The 21,054-nt window shown below is 43.5% G+C and overlaps 1 protein-coding gene across 3 annotated transcripts; it reads right to left on the bottom strand.

Moving 5' to 3' along the window:
* Window positions 1-365: 365 nt before the first annotated feature.
* Window positions 366-19,682, bottom strand: RCAN3 (RCAN family member 3). Of its 3 annotated transcripts, none has more exons than XM_081146154.1 (5): window positions 19,419-19,682; window positions 12,377-12,631; window positions 5,292-5,465; window positions 4,088-4,259; window positions 366-2,692 (listed from the first exon to the last, which is right to left on the bottom strand). In XM_081146154.1, exons 2-5 carry the CDS (start codon window positions 12,569-12,571, stop codon window positions 2,508-2,510), a joined length of 726 nt encoding a protein of 241 aa, XP_081002280.1. In that variant the 5' UTR covers window positions 12,572-12,631; window positions 19,419-19,682; the 3' UTR covers window positions 366-2,507. The 3 variants fall into 3 exon arrangements, with proteins under 3 accessions (XP_081002280.1, XP_081002281.1, XP_081002282.1); XM_081146155.1 differs by having other exon boundaries at window positions 447-2,692; window positions 19,368-19,682; XM_081146156.1 differs by lacking the exon at window positions 19,419-19,682 and adding an exon at window positions 18,895-18,916 and having other exon boundaries at window positions 447-2,692.
* Between the last annotated feature and the right edge of the window lie 1,372 nt (window positions 19,683-21,054).

The raw sequence follows: 21,054 nt of genomic DNA, 5'->3' as shown, positions 1-21,054 counted from the left end.
AAAGACTTTTAGATTTTTTTTTTAACCGTAAAGATAGATTATCTCCTCAAGAATTAACGTTTAAAAGCCTGAAAGAAGATGGCTCTGCGCAGGCTCCCTTCTCTAGGCTCCTCCTCCACACCCGGGCTTTGCCCCGTTTGTCTCCCGCCTCCCGCAGGCATCGCTCAGGCTGCGTCCTACAGACCTGTGGGGTCACAGGGGACCCTCCATTCGCATCATGCGCTTCATTGTGTTTTCTGGAAGATGTAAATACAGCTCTGAACTATTAGTTTTGTTCTCTCCAGATAAAGACGACAGTATTTTACAGAGTCCCAGAGAGAAAAGTTTAATATATATCCAATAATTATATATGTATACTTAATTTTGGTTTAAGTTTTTCTTCAGTTTATTTAATGCCCTTAAAAAAAAAAAAAAAAAAAAAAAAGGAGAACAAAAAATTTGGGTAATTTGCACCGCTTGACTTTTAAAACATTTATTTATTTATTTTTTACTTTTTATTTTTAGAGAGAGGGAGAAAGAAACATCAATTTGTTGTTCCACTTATTTATGCATTCATTGGGTGATTCTTGTATGTGCTCTGACTGGGGATCAAACCTGCAAGCCTTGGTATACAGGGACAATACTCTAACCAACTGACCTACCCAGCCAGGTTACACTGCTTGATTTTTTAAAAAGTTTTATATGTTAATGACACAATATTCTTTCTTAACTGGAAGGTAGAAAGTAAAAACCAAGCAAAATAATAAAACATGAATTTTGGTCACTTAGAAAATTACAGTGAATAAATACTACCTAAAAGGAAATTTCAAAATCCCCAACCATTGAAAATACATATATTTCTTGGCTTACAGGGTCCATTCTGCAATGATAAGTTAGTGCAACCAACCAGTTAAGATTAAAAACTCGCCAAAAGCTGAATTTAGTGGCTGTCGGTTAAACTGCCAAATGGTGATGTGAATTTAATAAATTACACATGGAATCACAAATTTGAACTGAATTTACATTGAGGCTTAGCAGTGGTAAGATATGTACAAATAGAAGAGCTTATCACTTCAGATTATTTCAGGGCAAGGAAAACACAAAACTTTTTTTTGCAATACAGTTTAAGTCCTCAGATATAAATTCTATCATAATAAGAACATCTAAACCACAAAAACATACAGACATCACGGCCTGCACTTCTGCATTTTTCTCTTTGCAGTGGTAGCCACACCGTATTAGTCCAGACTCACGAGTGCAACCCCTTTACACATACCAGGCACTCCGGGCATTTGCCATACAAAGCGTGAGCAGAGAATCTGCAGAGCAGCCTGACCACAAGCAACACATTTAGTTAGAGGCTTTTCTACAAAGAGGACTTTACATAGATCCCAAAGAATTAAAAAGATCCTTGCTTCTACTTTAGGAGGTTCAACTATCCACTCTGAAACATGAGTGAAAACAATTCGGTTTTAGGGAAAAGTGCCTACTGTAAGCCAGGGTAAAAAATTCCCCTCAAAAGACAAGCCTGACTACCAAAATGATCTCCCCCATCTTTCCCTAATTCATAGAAATGGAGTATGTGTGACGTGACTTTTCTTTCAAGCTGAAAAATATTTAAATGGACACATTTAAAATGGTCCACAGAAAATCTTACCATTATCTTTTCTAATTTAAAGTCTACAAATGACAAACAAATATGTATAGAATAGGAAAACTTAGCAGGTGGCTGAAGACGGTTTGGGATGCGATCAGCTAGCACATGGTCACAGGCGGCAGACTGCAGTAGCCACCTGAGTCACAATCAGTCAAGCTCACTGACGACATATCCCCACCTAAAGCAGCAGCTCTTCCTCTGGGGGGATGACACGTGAGGACAGTGGTGTGCGCATCACTTTCTGGAATTCCAAGTAAGAGAACAGCGTGCACGCAGATTTGTGCCACTTGATCCCGACAGTCAAAGTGAATTTGGCATTTCTTCCCCAAAGTTAAAGAAAAGAAAGTCCAGAGAAAAACGATTTTCTACAAATTATTCTATACTTCAGGTTTCTTTTCGTGCAAAAAATTTTTGGTATACTGAATAATAATTACCCTTTGATCAAGAGATTTAGTTAGAAGCTATCATACCAGTACAAAAATACCCACACTAGATTATTAAAATTGTTAAGACTACTTTTAAATTCATAAAAATGGTACTGCACTCGGTGACTATAGTTTTAGTTTTGGGGTACCCCATGCTACACAGAATCAGGGAAAGGAACATTCCTGGAGGGGACCGTGTTCCTAATTTGTTGTTTAAAAATGGTCCAGGGATGCTGCACGTTGGGCGCTAATCCTTTAAAGTGCTGTTCAGAGTATCAGCCTCTACTCTAGACTGCCACGTCCACAGCGCAGGCTCGGTGAACACACTGTGGCTCAGGCCCTGCTCACCTCACCTACCCCACTAGCAGCAATGCACCAGCAGGAGGGGCACCGTCTCCATGGCCGGCACCCACAAGGGCCGCTGCCTCCCACCACAACCAGAGGCCTCACAGCGCACAGTCGAAGGTCTGGGGCTCACTCAGTGCTGCAGTTGGAGGTTCAGGGCGCCTTGTCTGCGTAATTTTCTGTTTGGGGTTTTTTGTTTCTTCTACCTCTTCGGTTTCACTTTCACAGACGTGAACCACCACGCTGGGTGTCGACTCAGTTCCTGCATGAAGTTCATATTTCTCTCCTGTGGAGGAAACAGCAAAAAGAAGTGTTTTGTCTCTTAAAATGTCTTGTTCTACTCACATTTTAATTGCTGATTACTTGTTTTTAAATCTTTAAATCCTATGTCAGAGTACTTTATCTTGCTTTGGCATTAGAGCTTTGATACTTTAAGGCTTTATGAAGTTTTGCCGTTTCAATGCCCAGGCCGGTGTGGCTCAGTTGGTTGGGCGTCGGCCCATGCACCTAAAGGTTGCCGGTTCAATTCCTGGACTGGGTGCATGCCCAGGTTGTGGGCTTGATCCCCAGTAGGAGGCGTGCAGGAGGCAGCCAACTGATGTTGCGAGCTCTCTCTCACCCTCTTTTTTCCTCTCTCTAAAAATCAAATTTTAAAATTACTTTTTTAAAAAAGAAATAAGCTGGTAAGGAACACTGAGGTCTGGGAGTTAAAACGCTAATTACTCTTCTATGAACAGAAGTGAATCTCAACTTCAGGATGGTTTTGGTTTTCCCTTAGGAGACACGTGTAATGTTCTGGGCAGCATGGGCAATCTCTATTATAGGACCTCAGACAGGCAAGACCCAGCTCCAATATCTAAAACAAAACAAAGCCATTTCCCCTCACAATGACTTGTCTCTCCTGTGACACACATAACACTGTCTTAGGCGGACAACTAGTCTGAACCAGCAATGAATGGCATTGATTTCTTATATGATTTTAAAGGGATGAGAGAAAGAAGTAAGAAGAAAAATAAAGAGAAGAATTTGGAAGGATGATATAGTATCACCATTAATTCCTTGAAATACTTTTCACTGGAGAAGCTGATGCTCGGACGGAGCTGGAAGAAGGCAACTAATCATCACCAATGGCCCGTTATGTACCAGTAGAATGTGTAGCAGTAAAAACTGCAATAAGAGCCCGGCCGGCGTGGCTCAGTGGTTGAGCATCGACCTAGGATCCAGGAGATTGAGGTTCGATTCCCGGTCAGGGCACATGCCCAGGTTGTGGGCTCGATCCCCAGCACGGGGCGTGCAGGAGGCAGCCGATCAATGACTCTCATTGATGTTTCTCTCTCTCCCTCTCCCTTCTTCTCTCTGAAATCAATAAAAATATATTTAAAAAAACAACTGCAGTAAGATTTATTATTATGCATATATCATTTAACCCTATAACCACGCTGAAAGGTAGCTATCCTGATCCCTATGTTATAGATGAGAAAAACAGAGGCTGAGAAGACTGGGAGCTAAAAAGCTTGCTCAAGATCAGGAAATTAGCGAATGCTAGTGAGCCCGGGCCTGTGTGGCTATGTCCTCTGCTCTGATCATGTTGCCACTAGTTGGCTAGAATGCAAATTGCTGACGGTGGTCTTTCATACAAAAGTTCCTTTGGAAGAAACAGGGAAAGATGGATGTTAGTTACCTGGTCCCAACTTGGAAACAGCGCAGAGTAAGTCGTAATTTAAAAGAGGCATCGCGTCTTCACCCTGCTTCCACCCCACTGGGGGAGACGCTGGCGGGGAGATTAGGAACTGCTTGACCGGCTGGGGCGGCAGCAGGTACGACTTGTGCCGTGTCTCACTGGACACCTGCACCTGCAGGGAAGGACATACTCAACGTTTGCGACTGGCCTACTTCTTCATTTTCATCTCTGTATTGATTATTACATTTCTTTGGAAAAAATGAAAAATTTCTCTTTAACAGTCTGCATCTCCCAGTGGCTGGGTCTGTGTCTGTGTCTGTGTGGTTCGCCACTGAACACTAGGTGCTCAATAAATAACAGTCGAATAAAAAAGTAAACTGCTGAATAGACGAATGAATCATGAATGGCAGTAAGCCCTAACTTCCAATTTTAGAGAAGTTTGGGGTATATCGTTTCCATCTCAATCGACTCCACCAAGAAATGTCCAGACATCTTTCATTTAGGTTTTTTGTTTGGAATGTGCAATAACCAACTTCTCTTTTTTTTTAAATCTGAAAGCTAAGACCAAGAAAAAAAACTGTTGAAAAGAAAACAGTGCAGTTAATACATCAGCAGAGATCTAATGCCTTTATTTCACCAATTCTCCTGAGGAGAAACTGGTTGCTCGGAGCCACATCACCGAACAGAGAAAGTACAGCCATTTCTCGGGAACCTGCAAGATGCTCTGCCATTTCGAAGTCTAAGCCAGCCTGTGGCACTGTCTGTGCCACCTCCCCGGTCACCTCAGGCCAGCAGCCGCTTTCAATGGGGTGACTCATACAAGTTACAGAACACAGAAACGATTTCAGAATTTTCTCAAGTCTCCCAAGGACGTTACATCGACAGTGCCATTCTAGATGTTAGGAAGAAAGTTAATTCACTGATCTTCAGCTGTCAGGGTTTAACCCTTATGAAACCCCGGTTGAGAAAAGCTGCCAGAAAAATGAATCCCTTTAACTATTAGTCTAAGCAAAACCAAGTCAGGAGGGTAAATACGCTTAATACATAAACGTATATATCTGTAAAATAAAGGAAACTGTTTTTACATGATTTGCTGATCGGGATTGTTCATTTCCAAGCCTCCGATGGAATACAGAGAATGGAGAACTGCTAATATTTCCGACGGAGAGCGAGTTTACACAGCGTCCTTGGCCCTATGACGTACCTGCGCAAAATACAGCTTCAGCTTCTTCCCGTGGAAGTCTGTTTCATGGAGTTCTATGCGCGCTCTTGCCGCTGCTTCGGGCTTGCTGAAATTTATTCGGACCCTTCTAAAGCTTTTAAACAGCTGAAACGTAACCTGCTCATCATAGGCGGTGAAAAGCGCTTCAAATCTCTCCTACAAATCAAGGATCGGCAGGGCAGAGGGGATGCAAGAGAAAAAAGAGAAGCCTTTAACAGAAGGAAATTTAAATCATCAGATATAAGCAATGGGACAGAGCTCATTAGAATTTGCCTTTCCCTCCCGCCAAAAGCATACTTTTTTTTGCAGGTATACAAGAACAGGTACCCTGCTAAATTCTGCAATTTGCACTTATTTTAATAAGAAATTAACTTGATTAAATATTTTATAGATTCAAATTATAAAATAAATATAAAATAAATGTAAAATAAATGTAAAATAAATGTAAGGTATAAAAAATGAGCCCAGCCGGGTGTGGCTCAGTGGCTGAGCATCAACCTAGGATCCAGGCGATCGGGGTTCGATTCCCAGTCAGGACACATGCCTGGGTTACAGGCTTGATCCCCAGTCGGGGGCGTGCAGGAGGCAGCTGATCAATGACTCATCATTGATGATTCTATTTCTCCCTCTCCCTCTCTCTCTCTGAAATCAATAAAGACATTTTTAAAAAATGACACAAACATGTCCAATTATACAACAGGAACATTCCCTACTGCTTCGAAGTCCCCAGCGTGCCAGCTCTTTATTCCCCCATCTCACTCCTTTCCTCCAAGCAAGCCTTTCTGGAACTCTGTGCTTACCATTCCCTTGCTTTTCTTCATGGCTTTACTTTTATTTGAAAGCCTAAAGGTACAGTCACGTTGTACGTATTTTTCAATAACTTGCGCTTCTTTAGGTTTTGTTTCTAAGTTCTCCCTTGTTGCTGTGTGCAGCTGTAAGTCACACTTTTTCGCCGCCTCGTGGTATCCCACTACAGCGCCGTACCATGATTTACCTGACGCTGCTGCAATTAAGCAACCAGCTGCACGTCAGACCTTGTACTAAGGCTGGATTTCCAATGTACTATGAGGGGAGGGGAGAGGAGCTGTAAGATCACTCCTATTCTTATTAATCATATTATTTCAACATATTAAAGTTATATGGACAAATAACGTTATAGAGATAGTAAGGATTTTAAAATAGCATGCGAGTTCTTCAAAGAAATATAAACATGTAAATCTATTAAATACTAATAATTACTAATACTTCCAGGCACTTTTCATAGTTTCCTCAGCATCTATTTCAAAGCTGGCTGGCTTTATCACTGCTTTTAAAAAATGAGAATTGAGATTTTGTGAAGTTCCATCTAATTCCTGGTAGATGCTTACTTTCAACATACGCTGAATACTAAGTAAATATTAAAATTCTCACAGGAGCTGGTTAAGAAACACGAGCCCTGAACACAATGAAAGTGGAAACTAAGGAAGAACTAATTAAGCATGGTTTATGAAATATTAGTGTTTTATAACTCTGTACGTAAAACAATTTTCCTTTGCCCGGCTAAAAGGACCACGTATTCATTCCTAATTCCCCACAACAATGAATTTTTTCATAGTAACAGCAGCACAAGCTATCTTGCAAACTAAACAGCTACCTGACATTCACACCCTTCTTCCTTTTTCCTTCCAAAAACATTTTTTTTTACCATTCCAGAAATACACTGTCACTGAATGTAAGATGCAGATGATAGCAGTGGGTTTGTGGGTCTCTCGTCTAAATTCCAATACCTGCGAGCATTATTTAAAAGCAAAGTTGTGCAAGAGTTGATACGCTTTTTACATTTTGTTAGTTCTTTCCTCTCCTTCACATCCCATTTTCCCTTGGTGTAGCATAAATATGGTTCATGAAATGTGAGGTGCTGTAGAAAACATGAGAAATTAATGTGGAGGCAAAACCATCACGGTTTCCTATCTCAGGAAAAAGATAAAGGCCCTTAGCTGGTAGCTCTGCCCTCCCATCAATCTACAGACATCAACTGCAGATTCCCGAGGCTGTCCCTGGCCACCTGGCAACAGCACAGGAAAGGACACAATACAGAAACACGGGCTGAAGACCACTCTTGACAAATAACTCGCGGCCAACATAATTCAATTCAGAAGCCAAATTATTATCGTTCTTCTTGAGTTATTTTAGAAATGATTCACATTTGTAAGTTTCTGAATTCTCTAGTGATAAAAAAAATTAATACCATCCTGTAAAAGGGTGATGGTTGCCCATTTACTCCTGATAAGGTAAGGGAGATCCCATAAAATCTAAACCGTCACTGAGCACTCTGCTTTCTCAGCGTACTTAGTATAATTCAGCCTAAAAACCAATCCCTGAGGCTTTTCCACAAAATATAAACCAGAAGCTGCCTCCATATGCTGAAGTCACCTGTGTAATAAATCAGCAGCAAACATGATTACAAATAACTTGCACCTAAAGTATGCAAGGACAACATATAACCCACAACTTTCTTGTGGGGATTCAAGAAGAGCACTTCATAGCCGGACAAGAGGCATATTAACATCACTGAAGGAGAAAGCGGAAAAGGTCCCACAGGAAGGTAGGTTTCCAGGAGTACCAGGGGAGGACGGCAGCTAAGGGACCTTTCGGGAACTACTCTGTTCCCCGGCCCAGAGCAGAGAAGGTGAGGCTCATTGATTTCACTGAGGAACAAACTATGAAAACAATTTTGCTGCACTTTTTTGCCTTAGACTAAAAACCCCAAGGTGCCCACTGACTCCGGCCCATTAAGGGACACAATTTCACTGTGGAGATGGAGCATATGATTCTTCAGTGCCCTGAGCAGTGAAATAAATTATCTTTGGCATCCTAAGGCAAGAGGTTTTTCATTTCTACGTCTCTCTGTGGATCTGAGATAGAAAATTCCATCACTCCAGCATCCAGAGGCTGCAGGTTCCTCGGTGTCAGAGGCAGTCTCCATTTCTGCCTGGGCACAGGCGATGCTGATGGTCCTCCTAGGTATCATTGGGGACTAAATAGCCAAAGGCAGACGTCTTGGTCAGAAAAGAGCACATACTCCTAGGCATGGTGAATTACAAAACATGACTTTAATCATCTGAGCACTTGTAATAGTTCTGGGACTAAATCCAGAAGTGCTAGAGGGGAGCAGAACACACACAAAATTTTAAATCCTACTATAACCTTTGGCCTATTGCATTTATATTGCCTTCAATACCTTTCCAGATCATAAAGAAGCATGAAACTGAATTAAAATTTAAAAAATATTAAATACTACCTATTTGATATTGATTTTTTCCCGTTTTAATGGCTACCATTAAATACATACTCTGTCTCATGGAACATGAATTCTTGAAGGGCTATGATTTTCCCGTCAGACCTGAACTATTCCCTATACCATCTACAAGCAGGTGGTCAAACCAATGATAAATCATTTCTGATGGTAACAGACTACAGATTGGTATTAGGGTGGGAAAAAAATATTCCTAACCGGAGCACTGATTACATGAGCAGATACTGTCAAAATGCACCAGATTGCATACGTAAGATACGTACATTTCACTGATGAGTTTTGCCAAATTATTAAAAAAAAAAAAAAGTAAGGGAAAACAAGAGAAGGGGTGGGATGAGGTGGCTATGCTGGCTGCAAAGGCAGGGGGAGCACCGGGGCCTCACAACTGCTGAGTGCAGCCTGTGGAGGCCAGAGCCCCACACTTGGCAACCACAGATCTGGCTGGGAGCACAGTAAGGTGACTTTGGTCAGCTACTATTTTCCATCTTCAATTAGGACAACACGTTGCAAATAGCAACTGCTTGTAGGATAATAACTGCTAGTAGTAATTCTGGTTATACAAATGTCTCCCTTTTTTCCTGTGGCTAAACTGGGAAAGGTCTATGACTGCTTGGACAGAAGATGTGTGCACAATGCAGAAGTCATTTTCAAGCAGTTTGGTGGCCAACTGCTAGCCTCAAAACCCAGCCTGCCACATAAGGAGGGCAATGAGATCTGCAATCACAGCTACCATCCAATTACATTAAGCTGATTAGGCAGCAGCCAGAATGTCTACCAGAAGAGTCCCTACAGAGTGTCGTGGGCTCTCTCTTTCTCTCTCCCTCTTTCCCTCCCCCTTCAAGATACAAAAGTATACTGCACTCAATCAATGATACTTCAACCCTGCAGCCCACCTGCAGCCCCAGCCTGTGGGTAAACAAGAGCAGTTTTCATTTGGCTTTTCTGGGACTAATGATAAGAGAGGCACAATCTTCAAACTGTAACTGTGAGGATTTCTAACAGGATCCCAGCTCTAGACAGTCCCCTAGCAGAAGCAATGGCTTTTTTTCCTTTTTAGCCTAAAGGTTATTTTGGTTGTTTACTGAAAAGAGCAGAGAAGACAGAGGAACAGATTACAAAGTCCCTGGAGGAAAGTACAGATGAAACAGAACTGGGGAGAGAGCAGACAAATGGTGAAAAGCAGAGAATTCTGCCTCCTGCTCAACGAGTACTCTTGCTATCCTGCTGAGCTGGTTGATGGGCATCTTGAAGAGGCAGTCAGATTACAGGTGGGCAATTATCCAATCCAAAGACTCAAGATGGCCCACCAAACTCATCTAGGCACTTGGACTCAAACATAGTTTTAAGATACCAGAGGTGAGAAAAACCACACAAGTGAGTTCTTCCTCTGAAAACCATGTACATTTCCTCAGGAAAAGGAGATAGTTTCAGCTACCCAGATTGCCCTTCTCAGTCCTCAGGCTTCCATTGTCAAGGTCAGTACCATATATCCATGCCAGCTGCCAGGCAGACCCATGACTCCGCTCTCCAGGACGTCCACTGCAGTCTTCACTTCCTTTCCTGTTCTCCTTGCCCATGAAGTAGGAAAGATTAGGGAGGTCCAGGTTCAGCCTGAACTTCATGTCTAGCCTCAGAAGGTGTGTGCCAGCCTGCAGATGCTCTGATGGCCCAGAGACAATGTCGTGGTCTTCCCTGTGACTTTGGGGACAGAGCACTCGAACTGATGAACATACCAAACCCTCCTCCACATCCGAAAGGGGGACATGAGAGGACACTATCCATTCCTGAGAACCAGAAGCTCTCTGCTCTTTGGCCATTAGCATGGACAAAATACTCCTCTCTGCATGCAGTAACAGAACATTCACTTCATTCTGAAACCACAAGAGAAGGACCTCAGGAGCAATCCACAACCCGGACAGATAACTTCAGGAAGGTCTTACTGCTTCTGCCAGCCACCAATCTTCTCCAGTAACAGAACTCCGGAGCTAGGCTGTCTGAGTTTGACTCCTGGCTCTATTATACAACTGTGTGACCTTGGGCAAGCTTTGCCCACAGTTTCTTTACCTGCTGATGAGGATAATTAAAGTACCCCGTTCACTGGGTTACTGTTGAGGATAGAAAGAGTGAATACTTAAAGCTCTTAGAACAGTAAGTTGGGAGCACTAATACTATTATGAACAGAAATAGGGTAGAGCTTTTGCAAGAGTCCACTTGCCATTCTGTGGTCACAAAAAAATAGCCGCTCTTCCATATGATGCCGATTCCCCAGGCAGGTGAATGCACAGAGATGACACAGTATGAACTAGGCAGCAAGTATTATGGGGATTGCCAACAGAAAATTAGAATCTGCCCTTCCTGCTTGTCCTTTACTAATTCAGAGGCATTGCACTGCTGGAGCAGTCACCTAGGAGACGTGCCCTTGCAGGAGACCTGCATGGGGTGGATGATACAGTGCACCACTGATTAATGAGATCAGTGTCTATCTTCCCAGGACTCTTCAGAGCTTGACCTACGAACCCTGGCCCTTTGAAGCACAGAAAACTACTCTGTCACTGAGGACTCTGAAACTCTGCTATGAACTTAGGGCTTGAATTGAGGGAGAAGATAGCAGGGATTTTTTTTTGGTAATTATATTCAAATTTTACATATTGAAAAAATGTATTTTCACTTCAGTGGCTTTTAAACTTCCTGATTAATTTTATCTTTTTGGGTTTTTTTGCTATTTAGTGTTATTATTTTTAAAATATGCTTTTTATTGATATTAGAGAGAGAGGGAGAGAGAAACACCGATGTGAGAAACATTGACCAGTTGCGTAGGCACCCCAACTAGGGATGGAACCTGAAACCTGGGCATGTGCCCTGACCGGGAATTGAACCGGTGACCTTTTGGTGCGCGGGACAACACTCAACCACCTGAGCCACACCAGTTAGGGTGATGCTTACATTTTTAAAGAAACTGCCATACTGTGTTTCCACAGCAGCTGCACCATTTTGCATCCCCACCAGCAAGGCACAAGTGTTGCAGTTCCTCCACATCCTTCTCAGCACTTCTCTGTTTCCATCCTAGCCATCCCAGTGGGTGTGGAGTGGTATCCCATGGTGATTCTGATTTGTATTTCCCTAATTATTTGTGATGCTGAGCATACTTTCATGTACTTATTGGTGACTTATGTATCTTCTTTGGAGAAAAGTCTATTCAAGTTCTTTGCCCGTTCTTCAGTTGGGTTGTTTAGTTGTTGTCGCTGTTGAGTTTTAGAAGTTCTTTCATATACTCTGGATATTAATCCCTTATCAGATCTGATTTGAAAATATTTTCTCCCATTATGTAGGCTGCTTTTTCACTCTGTTGATAGTGACCTTTGATGCACACATGTGTGTTTATCCTCACCTGAGGATATTTTTCCATTGCTTTTCAGAGAGAGTGGAAGGAAGAAAGAGAGACAGAGACAGAGAGACATCGATGTGAGAGAGACACATCGACTGGTTGCCTCCCTTACACGCCATCAGGGCTGGGGACTGAGCCTGCAACCTAAGTATGTATTTGCGGGGAAGGATTGGTTTTCAAATATTTTCTCTCTGTTGCAGGTTGACACTTGTATAAATAAAATTTAATAAAAATGCTGCAGCAATGTGTAAAGGTTGATGCATACTTTCTGTACTTGTCATGGACCAATAACAAACTTTGCAAACAGGCAGCCATCTGCTCTGTTCCCCCGAATCCACATACATTCAACACACGACCAACGCAGGGAAAGGTAGGACACACGCCTACCTTCTGTTCTTGCACCTCAAACACTGCTTCATGGACACTGCAGGCAAAAAGTGAGGTAGGCAGATCACTTAAGTCCATCATCTCTTCCAAATCATCTTCATTTTCACCAAAAATCATCTCTTCTTCCTCTTCTTGGTCACTGGTACAGAGATCAGACTGGCTATCATTCCAAGATTTCATAGTGTCCCTCAGCATGATCCCCTAAAAGCAGGTCGTCTCCGTTTTTAAAGTTCTAAGATGTCTACCAGGCACCTACTGTTAAAAAACACACAAAACAACAGAGATAAGGCGTTGAGGGCCAAACAATGTTCCAATCAATTCTCAAGACAGCAATTCATCAAAGGAAACAATTTTATTCAGGAAAGATAAATCAGCATTTAAATCAACTCATTACAGTCTTCAAAAATGAGTTCTTTACATACTAATTTGATCTGCTTAGCACATTTTGTGCAATATAGTTCATTGGCAATGATATAATACCAAAAAAAAGGCAAAAAGTTTTCTAGTGAAATTGAGGGGAAAAAAGGTAATACAAAATGAGATAACATCAATATGTACACTAGCTTACCAGGCGTAGGAAAGAACATGTGACTCAGAGCTGCCTTCACATATTTGTTGTGGGTTTTAGGTCTACAACACTGAAACTGCACAGCAGACTAAAACCCACGGATTCACTCACCATCTGCACCCCGCAATGTGGCCTGCAAGGAGCTGGCGTTACCTTTCTCAACCAATTCGGGGTTTTTTCGGATATACTCTCAAAGAATTAAGTTACACAGAACCAAAAGTTCTATATAAAGTCAGTCTCTGTTAATATTAGAAATATTTACAGTTGCAACACCTGTCACAGACGATAATGAAAACGATGTCCTTTTCTGTACGTCTAAAAATCAATATTTTTAACCCCAAAGCATGGAGCTGACAGTGTTCCTCTGTTAAACAGTAGAAGAAGTCCGTCTTATTTGGACTATTTCTGTGCATGTCCGTCTCCTCCAATGAACTGCACCCCCTGCCCACCAAGCAGTGCCTTGAATATAACAACGCACTTGAAGATGCTGAAACAGAATTCAAGCAATATCAGGCACAGAAAGATTGCGGATCACGATTATTACGACCTCAGTATTACTGAGATTATCTTCCCTTCTACTTGAAAGAACACAAGGCTGTAAATGTATTGCTTATATAGAATGTTACGGATTGTTCATTACAGGTTAAAAACAGTGGGGGGGTTTATTGTTGTTATTCTACTACATCTGGTGGGAAAGTCCAATTCTAAAGAGTAAAATCTTTACCACTTTTATAAACATTTTCCGAACGTCTACTGCATGCAGGGGTTACTAGGGGTATCAGGTAAACAAGACATGGTTCCCATCCTCAAGGAGCCACAAAGTAAGACTTTCTTCTCAACAACGCTCGTAAAGGATCTGCTCCATTAACTGCTTTCCTGTACTTTCAATCTCTCCATCTCCATCTGTCCCTTTTCCTCAGCGAATGGACTATTCAAGGTTCCCTGTCCCCACCCAACCTGTTAGAGAGAACCTTCCTCTCAGGTTCTGCCTTCCCCTCAACCTACCCCTCTCTGCCTCTCCCTCTCCTTTCCCACCAACTCCCCAGAGAGAGCAAATAAACGATGCCTTTGCGCTCACTCCCTCACCTCCAGCCACTCCTGACCTGTGTGGCTGGACCTGTCACGACCTTGTGCACAGCAATGGTTTCCCGATTTCAGGCCTCCGCCTGCCTCTGCAGCCCGAGGGCTTGCAGCCGTCCTCCCTGCCTCTCCTTCCTCCCCGAGGGTCTGCCTGGCTGTCTCTGGCTCCTTCTTCTGCTCACCCTCCACAGCTGGTCCCTTTGAGGTTTCCTCCCCAGGCCCTTCCTCTCCTTCCTCTTCCTGGGTGGCCTGATCCACACCCACCCAAGCAGTTAACTACTTCACCACCAGTGCTTCTCAACTGTGTCTTGCCTTCCTCTGGAGCACACACAGCATGTGTATCAATATTGTCTCGTTTCATACAATGATTTTTTAAAAAAACATACATTTCAGAGAGAGGGAGGGAAGGGGAGACAGACAGAAACATCAATGATGAGAGTGTCATTGATCTGCTGCCTCCTGCACGCCCCCAACTGGGGCGCAAGCTTGCAACCCCGGCATGTGCCCTGACCGGGAATCAAACCCCGATCTCCTGGATCGTAGGTTGATGCTCAACCGCTAAGCCAAGCCTGACCGGGCCATACAATGATTCTTAAACCAGAAGGGTGTCACCAAAGTTGAGGGGGAAGGGCAGAATTTTGGGCAATTTTGGGTAGTTTGGGAGAAGTACATGACCCCAAGAGACAGATCTGCCCCGCCTAGGTCTTTCCTACCTAAACACACTGAAGACGGCTGCTCTGTATGGTTTATACATCCAGACTCAACCTCCCTCTCCTGACTTCTAGACTTCTATTTTTAGCTTCCTACTGAATATATCTACTTGGGTAGCCCACCGGTACTACAATTGTTTCAAATTTATTCATTAGATTATTGTGCTGGAAATCTCCATTCTGGAAAGGAACCCCATGAGGGGAAAATGGTATCTCATTGTGGCTTTCACTGTCATTTTCCCTTCAAGACTAGGTTGTCAGGTGGCGTTCCAGCTCTCCCAGCACTGTTTATTTCTCTGCTATATGCTTCTCTTATGACTATTTGTTTATGACTCACTCCTAGCTACCAGACCATGAGTCCCTTTGAGTCCCCAGTCCCTGGCACAGTTCCTAGCTCACAGTATATGCTGAATAAGGATTGCTGAATGAAAGCAGATAGCCCTGTGTTTACACCACTAATAGGGCAGCACAGACAGGAAAATTTAATTCTGCGTGAGATTAGAGACAGCTTCCCAAAGGGGTTGTGGTGAGACGTGAAAGATGAACAGAATTTCAGCAGGAAAAGAATGGGAGTGCATGCCATGCCATGCCATGCCATGCCAAGCCAAGCACATGGGCAGAGGCAGGAAAGATCAGCAGGCACCGAGATCACGTGACCTAGCGTGGCCAGAGTGTACATGGTTGGTGGGGGTGGCACCAGACAAAGTTAGAAAGGCAGGTATGGGCCAGGTACCTTGAAAACAAGGTTACAGATTTCTGACATAAAAGCCAGTCCGTATCAGCATGTGGACCATCTTTATATCATAGCTCTTAGAGGCACTAATGTTTTGAATCTCCCCCGACCTCCAACCCATTAAAAAGAGGTGAGGAAAACACTTTGCCTGTTTTTTTGGAGGCTGGAGAGTTGGGGAGTTCTGAATGGCTAGATTTTGAAATCTGAGAAAGTTATTTTTGGTGATTTTGTTTCAAATTCCTTCCTAGTCTAACCCCTAAAAAAAAAAAAAAAAAATTAGAGAAAAAAATCAAAAAAAATCAGAGCACAGGAAACAATCCTTCACCTGATTTAAAAGAAAAAAAATTCTTAGAATGTTACACCTTCACTTCCTGTGTTCTACCTTTGTTCTTGGGTAACTTTTTGGAGGGAACATAATTTCAAACGGAAGAGTTTTAACAATAGTGTAAGGACGTCCTGTATACTCTTTACCCAGACTTACCAATTACTTACATTTTGGTCTGCTTCTGAAATCCTCCTCTATTTTTATAATATATTTTTCCCCTTGAAGCACTGAGCATGAGAAGGGTATTTAACATTGATATAAAACTATTATCTAAATCAGTCTATATTCAAATTTTGTCAGTTGTCCCAATAATGTCTTTTACAGCTATTTTCTCTTCAATATTTTTAGATTATTGTTAAATTATTTGCCTTTTGTCCCAAGACAGTTCAATAATATTTATAGTCATTACATTTTCTTCACTTATACATTACTGCATATTTGATACAGTTTAAAAGGATGGATTGATGAAATACCACAGTAACTACAAACAAGTTTGACAGTCTTTACGTATATCCCATCAGACCTGTATCAGGCTCCATAATCAGACCTTTTTCTAGATTTAAACTCTGGCTCCCCCAGTACTCTGCTGGGTAAATTCTTTTGCTTCCCTATTGTTTTCCCCAACTATAAAATGTGGATAATAATAATCACTGGATATTAGAAGAATGAAAGGAAAGAATATATGCTAAGCTCTCAGAATAAGGCTTTGCATATAATTAGTGCTCAATAATAACTTCTATATAGGCACAATCTATGTCAGTGCATTGTTGGGCTGAAAGGACTCCAATAATATTGGAACCATTGGTGGAACTAACATAAAAACAATACAATGAGAAAAATACATACCCAAAGGATATAATCCCAAGCAACAAAATGGCTACAAAGTTAAAACACTTTGTATCATTTTAAGAAAACCGTTCAAGCACAGACCTGTCAATAAAACCAGCTCTGGAGTAACCACTGGCAGTAGTAATACAGCTCCAGTATGAAAATGTTTAAAGATTTAAAATCAGAGAACTGGCTGAGAAAGGCCTCACAAATTTTTTTGTTGTAATTCAGTACACACAGCATAGAGACATTATCATTCAGATGATGGTTCCCTTGTTAAAGGCAAGGCATGAGATTTTTTTTAGATAAAGCTTCAACATTGTCAACCATTTCATAATTTTTTGACATTATAAATGCAGTTTGATTTTAATAGAGAGATATGATCAAAGTCAGCCAGTGGACATGACAATCCTAGCACATGTGTAAAAAAACAATCATCTTATAAGGAAACTCAGCTGGCACTTTAAAAGCAGCTTGGTTTTATTAAGGCAAAAAAAAAAAAATTACAAAAGTATACTGTTTCTATGCTGTTATTGCTAACTCTGCCCTAACTCCAACTATGACACGACTAAGCTGTCCCTCAGTTTACCACCCGAGGAGAATACTGACTAATTCAACAGGAAGAGCTGCACCAATATCCTCCAGCTTCTGCAAAGTTTAGCATCATCTCCAGTGCACTGTAGCTGAGGCTGGCTTCCAGCAAATTGTTTCTTCATGGAAACATCAAATGAGTGGAAAACTCCAAGTAGCATGACCATCTGCTCTGCTACAACAAGCCTTGTGACAAAAGTAATCCATCAAGCCAAAATGTCAAGCACATGGATCTGACTTCGCATTTTAAATTCTGACAGAAAATGTAAATTCCTCCTCCAGGATTAAAAAATAATAATAATTTTTGAAAATAATATATGCTTCTCAACTTGTGAACATTTAAACTACCTCAGGCTAGATGCACTTATTATTCTTTGATGTGTTCAAGATGTTACTGAACAATACTGGGAGCAAATAAGTACCCCATTTCCAGCTCTGCAGTGCCCTCCTGAAGAACCTTGGAAAAGCCACTTGGCCTGCTGTTTGCTGTTTGTGCTCTCATATATAACATAAGGAAAATATTCACAGACGCTGTTGAACTACTAAATTCCTTTTTAAAACTTCTAAATTATAAATTTAGACTAAATTTCTTAAAAAAAAAATACCCTCAGGATTGTCAATGTGGGGGTTCTGAATAGCTATCATATAGACCTCTACCTTCTATATCCTCCTCATTCACCATTTATAGGGAGAATCTTACTATATTTTTATAGGTGTAGTAAAAATAAAATTGGTGGTGTAACTGTAAAGTAAAACAGGTGAAAATTTGATTTTTTTAATATTTCAATGACCTATGCCCTCTTTTCACAGATAATCTAGAATTGGTCCTGCTATAATCATTGAGGTTGAGTGCCCCTACCAGGAATGGTGGTATTTGTTAGCGCATGAGAGGGGACAGAAACAACACAAATCGACTGCCAGAACATATTAAAATAATAGACTTTAAAGAATAATTGAAGTAGAGAAATAAAAGACTGATGCTATTTGTTCTGCTGTATGTAACTCATTTTCCCTCACTATAACTTCTACATTCTAAGAGAAAAATGGAGATCCACTGTCTGAACTTCACCTTCTGTGGGTTTTTCTGGGTATAAATAACAAATGATATTGAACTTCAGGGCTTCCATTATTTCACAGGCTTCAGCTTAATGGATTTCCAAATCGCACTATTTTTCATGGTGTTTGCTTTAAGTCTTTCAACCAACAAATCCTCTATCTAGCACCATGCAAAATTTGTTCTCATGTGTAACCCTTAACATCCACACGTTTAAAAGCTTTACAAACATTACAATTCAATAGTGGGGAAAAATCTTGTTTTCCCTAAAAGCATTGAAATCTTTTTCCAAGCTAAGAAAGAAAAGGTCTGCCACCCAAGTAAAATATGAAACTGATGGCATGGCTGAAAAATGGGCTGTTAGTTTTCACGCCTTTCATTGTCTTCCTGCATCAGAAGTGCACGTCTAGCATATCGTTATAAAATCCCCACCAAAAGGGACAAACTTGCCTGGTGCACGAACATCTATATCCTCAGTCTCAAAATTGTGCTTTTAAAATTTACTCTGTAGAACCAGGCCTGATGAAGTGATCTTTAAAATAAATTATTTAAAATCATATGTAATCACAGCTACAAATAATCCCTGAAGGAGATGATCAGATTTTGCACTGAAGCTGGAACGAAGCTACCTGGAAACAGAGCACCGTTGCTCTACTGGTCCAGGCAGCAGATGGAAGCAGACAGACAAGTTTCAAGAAGTTGGCGAGTAAGAAATACGATGGTTATCCGTGCGCACGAGAGAAACAGGGGCTTCCAACTTCTGGCCTCCTGTTTCACCGACGGCACCTTTCCTGCCTTCGGGAGCAGGAAGGGCCTGTCAGCTCTGCAAAAAGTCAAACAGTCGTCTGGGAGACAATTGTTGGTGGGGAGGACAGCTTCCTTGGTTTTGTTTTCCAAGACACCCCCGGAGGGCTGCCAGGAGACGCTGGACCCTGGAGGCAGGGCCGCCGCCGTAGCTCTAGGGTCTGGGGCGCGACAGTGCCCACCCCTCCCAGGCACTCGGGGGCCATTTCTTCCCTCTGTCTCTTTCAGGTTCTCGTTTTGTTTTGGTTTAATTTCCCGCACCCCGTGCTCAGCGCCCGCCCCAGTGCTGGTTGCATACCTGCCTAGGCGATGGCTGGGGCCCGCCACACCCTGCAAAGGGGAGGCTCACCTGCGCGCTCGGCCGCTGCCGGAAGACAGGCAGGCAGGCAGGCAGGCGAGAGGCCGGGGCGGCCCGACGGGGCTGCGTGGGAGCCGGACCTGCGGAGCTGCGCCGAGCGGCCGTGGGAGCCGAGCTGGTGCGGGGCAGCCTCGCCCCCACGCCCCCAGGGCGGGCGGCAGCGACCACCTGCGCCGCGGAACGGGCGGCGTCCAGGCCCAGCCGAGCTGCGGGCGTCGCGCGCGCGCCCAGCCCCGCGCGCTCCCGCCCCGCCCTGCCCCGCCCCCTCCCCCTCCCCCGGCGGAGCGCGCGCGGCGCAGGCGCCCGAGGTCGGCGGCCCCCAGGGGTGCGCGGGGCCCGGGCGCGGGCAGGAAGCGGCCCCGCCCTGGCGCGCGGCCGAGGGGGCGGGGCCTGGGCGCGCGCTTGGCTGGCGCCGCAGGTTTTCTCGTTCCAGGCGCCGTGGGGTTTGGGCTGTCACGCGGGGCGGGGGCGTTAGGCGCTCACGATCCCAGGACCTTTGGCCACCTTCTCGTCTTCCACCGAGCCTGGGAGTCATTTATGTCCTTTCCCTGCTTAGCCCGTGTGTCAGTCACAAGAACAGTGGGAATGTTATGAGCATTTGCCGAGGGCCGATTACTGCGTAAAATGCGCCGCGGGCTTTGCGGGCTTCGCTTCACTTAACCTCACGTTGCGCAGCCAGCTGGATATTATTATCCTCGTTTAGAGACGAGGGGCTTCCACTTGCTTAATTTACAGAGGAGGGGGCTTCCACGTGCTTAATTTAGAGGCAAGGGGGCTCCCACGTGCTTAATTTAGAGGCGAGGGGCTTCCACGTGCTTAATTTAGAGACGAGGGGGCTCCCACGTGCTTAATTTAGAGATGAGGGGCTTCCACGTGCTTAATTTAGAGGCGAGGGGGCTTCCACGTGTTTAATTTAGAGACAAGGAGGGCTTTCACGTGCTCAATTTAGACACGAGGGGGCTTTCACGTGCTCAATTTAGACACGAGGGGGCTTCCACGTGCTCAATTTAGACACGAGGGGGCTTCCACGTGCTCAATTTAGAGGCGAGGGGGCTCCCACGTGCTCAATTTAGAGACGAGGGGCTTCCACGTGCTTAATTTAGAGGCGAGGGGCTTCCACGTGCTTAATTTAGAGGCGAGGGGGCTTCCACGTGCTTAATTTAGAGGCGAGGGGCTTCCACGTGCTTAATTTAGAGACGAGGGGCTTCCACGTGCTTAATTTAGAGGCGAGGGGGCTCCCACGTGCTTAATTTAGACGCGAGGGGGCTCCCACGTGCTTAATTTAGAGACAAGGAGGGATTTCACGTGCTCAATTTAGACACGAGGGGCTCCCACGTGCTTAATTTAGACACGAGGGGGCTCCCACGTGCTTAATTTAGAGACGAGGGATTTCACGTGCTTAATTTAGACACGAGGGGCCTCCCACGTGCTTAATTTAGAGATGAGGGTTTCCACGTGCTTAATTTAGACGCGAGGGGGCTTCCACGTGCTTAATTTAGAGAGGAGGGTTTCCACGTGCTTAATTTGCCTGACGAATGGCCGCTAGTGGGAGCCCCGCGGTAGAGGCGGCCCATGGGTGGGCAGCTCCTCGTCCCGGGTCCTTACCCACCGTGGATTCTGCCGCCGC

The sequence above is a fragment of the Miniopterus schreibersii genome (assembly GCF_964146895.1).
Source record: "Miniopterus schreibersii genome assembly, chromosome: 8".
Taxonomy (NCBI): Eukaryota; Metazoa; Chordata; class Mammalia; order Chiroptera; family Miniopteridae; genus Miniopterus; species Miniopterus schreibersii.
The sequence above is the reverse complement of the archived record's forward strand: the minus strand, read 5'-3'. Positions and strand labels throughout refer to the sequence as shown.